Consider the following 3,402-nt stretch of genomic DNA (forward strand, 5'->3'; position numbering starts at 1 on the left):
GGTGCAAATTCAGGCCAATAAAACGTAGCCTCTAAAAAGAAAAAAAAACCAAACACAAACCTTTGAGTGTGTTATAGAGGAAAAGGGAAATGTGCCCTGAGCACTTAGGTTTGATTTCGATTTGCATTTTATGGAATATTATTTATGGGCCTGTGAAAGCTAACGAAGGAGCACGGTCTGAGAGCTGGAGATTGTCATCTGGGAAGGCAGCAAGCGCCAGTCTGGGTTTTCTGGGGACTGGGGGGGTTTGGAGGCTGCTTTTTTCGCAGTGTATGGCAAACCAGCAGTGGCAGAGCTGCTGCATGTCAGGAGAGGCGTTTTGTTCAGAAAATAGCACTTTTTCTTTCCAGTCCACGTTCAGCCAGGATTTTTGTCCTGTGGTCCCACCTTGTGCTGTGATGCTGCTGGATTGCTAAAGCTACAGGCTCTGGTCAAGCTGCTTCTTGCAGAGCTGGTCTCCAAACCTCGGCTCCCAGTGCCTGACAGTACTTTGGTGCTGCTGTTGCAGCAGCCCGGCTTCGGGATGGGGCAGAGCGTCCTGCTGGGATGTGAAATCAGGTCGGCTCGGTCAGCTGTGAGCACTTTTCACAGCGTCGTGCTTTTCCAGCCAGCCCGAGCACTCTCCCCCTGCACACGGCGTGGAGCAAGGACAGCCCCGTGGCCGGGCAGCCGCTTCCACAGTCGGCTTTTCCAGCAGAGCGGTGTGGTTCGTGACAGCTCAGGTCTGCTCCTCTCTTATCTCGCACCAAAGCCACAGCCACGTTCACAAACCAGGTGCTCCCCCGCCTTTCCCCTCCGTGGAGCCTGCGTGGGAAGGCAGGCGCTGCCGATCGCCCGCAAAAGGGCTGCAGGGGAGGGAGGAACCTCCTCCCCCCTCCTCCTTCCAGCGGCCGGTGGCTGAAGGACTCACCCGGGATTAGAAAGAGGGTTCAGATCAAATCCCCTCCCTACCTGCCCCTCCGGAGCGTGCCCGTGTCACCAGGTAGCTGGAAGGGATTAACTGAAGTGTTTTTTTCCTGGGGAAATGCTTCAGGGCCTGGAACTCCAGCCCTGAGAAGTTAAAAGTGCTTCATTGTAATAAATATATATATAAAACACACATCCCTGTGCATGCAGAGCAGACACCCAACCCTGTGAATGTGAGTTTGTATGTATATGCATATCCAAGCCCAACAAGCATGTTTAGCATACTCACCTCACCTTCTCTTGCTCTGAGTGATTCAAAATCCAGCTGACATGACCAAAAAAAGTCACTGGGGCTGGATTCCACTACCAAAGCAGAAAGGCCCTGCTTTTAACAAGGGAAAAATAGGGGTCTTGGCAGTAATCAGAAAGGATGGAGAGCCACCTCCAGCTGGGCAGGGCTTTGAGCTCAGTGCATCAGCTTTGGGTTAGAATTGCTCTTTCAAGAGATTTTCATCTCACAAGGAGTGTCACAAGGCTGAGGAAGGTGCAGTCACAGTGTTTCTGGATGTACCCTCTGCAGACCCAGTGCTGGAGCTTGGCCTGGGCTGTGGAGGTCTCAAGTACAGAGGTTTTTCTTCTCTCTTTGGAGAGCAAAACTCATTTCTGTCTGTCTTGATGCACCAAGGCTGGAGGTTTCTGGACTTTTAAAGGAATGGCACCGGACTTGGGACAGCTGAGGGAACCACAGGAACACCTTGAGGTCCTCAAAGGATCTGCTGGTTTGGATTCCCACCTCTAACCTGGGCTCCCCACAGGAGGATGGGATCCAAGAACACTTGAGCAAAGGTCCCTCTCCAGTTCCAAGCTGACTGTGATGCCCTGTGTTTATAGATCCCCCAAGAAAAAGGTGTGGGGGGCTCCAATGGAGCTGGGTAACGTCCCCGCTGTGCTGCCCCGAGTCTCCCTTCCCCCAGCAGAAGAAAGCCCGAATTTCTCACTCTCTTTATCCTCTTGGAAGGAGAAAAATACACAGAGAACTCAAGCAGAGGGATATTGTGGCTCCTAGCTTGGGAGTTTTCAGCTGTGTGTTTATCAGCTCCATCCCCTGATGGTATCAGCACGAACAGGCCACCCACAAGAAGGCTTAGCAGGCTGGTCTGGGCTCCAGCTTTTCCTCCCTGTCTCTGTGTGTGTGTATATACACCACGGAGGATCCCAGGGACCGGCCGTCTGGGGCCTGCATCCATTTATTTACTACACAGCTGATGTAATGGCTAAACATTTTTTTTCTGTGTTTACGGGGTGTGTTTTTTTAATCTGCCGGAGATGAATAGACCCCTTAGAGAAGCTCAGCTTAGTCGTGTCCCTTCTTGGATAGGAAACAACAAATCTGAGGACAGGAAATGGGAACAACTTAAACAAACGGGTTTGGGATTTTTTTTTAAATTTTATTTTTATTTAAGTCCCCCAGCTCTCTTCCCTGGCAGATCCAGGAGATGCTTTTCCTTCTGACTTTAATTCCTAGGGCAGGGGGGCTGTAGGACAAACTCTCAAGGACAGTGCTCTAAGCACCCTCTTTCTTCCTCCACCCCAACAGGCACGTCAGACCTGAGCCCCTTCTCTGACCCCCGGCAGTTCGACCGCTCCTTCCCGACGCTGCCGGCGCTCACCGAGACCAGGTTCTCCGACCCACGGATGCATTATCCCGGCGCCATGTCCGCTGCCTTCCCCTACACCGCCACCCCCTCGGCCACGGGCATCGGGGGCATCAGCATGACCAGCATGCCCACCACCACACGCTTCCACCACACCTACCTGCCGCCCCCCTACCCCGGCTCCACGCAGAACCAGAGTGGACCCTTCCAGGCCAACCCCTCTCCCTACCATTTGTACTACGGCACGTCCTCGGGCTCCTACCAGTTCTCCATGGTGGCGGGCGGCGAGCGCTCGCCCACCCGGATGCTCTCGTCCTGCACAAGCGCCTCAGCAGGGAACAACCTAATGAATCCCACCCTGGGCAGTCAGAACGACGGGGTGGACGCGGACGGGAGCCACAGTAACTCACCCACGACCATGACGACTACTGGGAGGATGGATGAGTCGGTCTGGAGACCCTACTAGGAGGAACTCAGCTGTGCACCAATGTCTTTTAACTCGATCAGCCACCTTTTGCTCCTTTTGGTAGTGACCAGAGCAAAGTGATGCCTAAACCAAAGTCTCCCAAGCCAAAAGCAAGCCAGGATCCTCTGCATGCAAGCACGGGCAAACATCAAGCAAAGACGGACCGGGACCTACGTTACATTTCAAGATGAACATCCACGAGGCTTGATGTGGTTCCCTTTGTGTGTCTTAAGTATGTGGATTGTACATAGGGGGGGGGAAAAAAAAAAGGACACGTGGAATCAGATGTTTGTTACTCGCAGAACACTTCTCAGTCATCTCACTCACACCTCTTCCCCTCAGAAAGAGTGAAGAAAAGCTTCACCCTTCCTCTGC

General features: G+C 53.0%; 1 protein-coding gene across 1 annotated transcript in view; it reads left to right on the plus strand.

Annotated features, from left to right (window-relative positions):
- The window catches only part of RUNX3 (RUNX family transcription factor 3), a 52,960-nt gene extending 49,590 nt beyond the window's left edge, over positions 1 to 3,370 (plus strand). Inside the window, exon 4 of the mRNA XM_029963038.1 lies at positions 2,504 to 3,370. Within this exon, the coding sequence (XP_029818898.1) occupies positions 2,504 to 3,027 (524 nt within the window). The 3' untranslated portion in view covers positions 3,028 to 3,370. The remainder of the gene's footprint in view (positions 1 to 2,503) is intronic.
- The last annotated feature ends 32 nt before the right edge of the window (positions 3,371 to 3,402 follow it).

This window comes from Manacus vitellinus, unplaced genomic scaffold (assembly GCF_001715985.3).
Source record: "Manacus vitellinus isolate BGI_N305 unplaced genomic scaffold, ASM171598v3 scaffold_52_pilon, whole genome shotgun sequence".
Taxonomy (NCBI): Eukaryota; Metazoa; Chordata; class Aves; order Passeriformes; family Pipridae; genus Manacus; species Manacus vitellinus.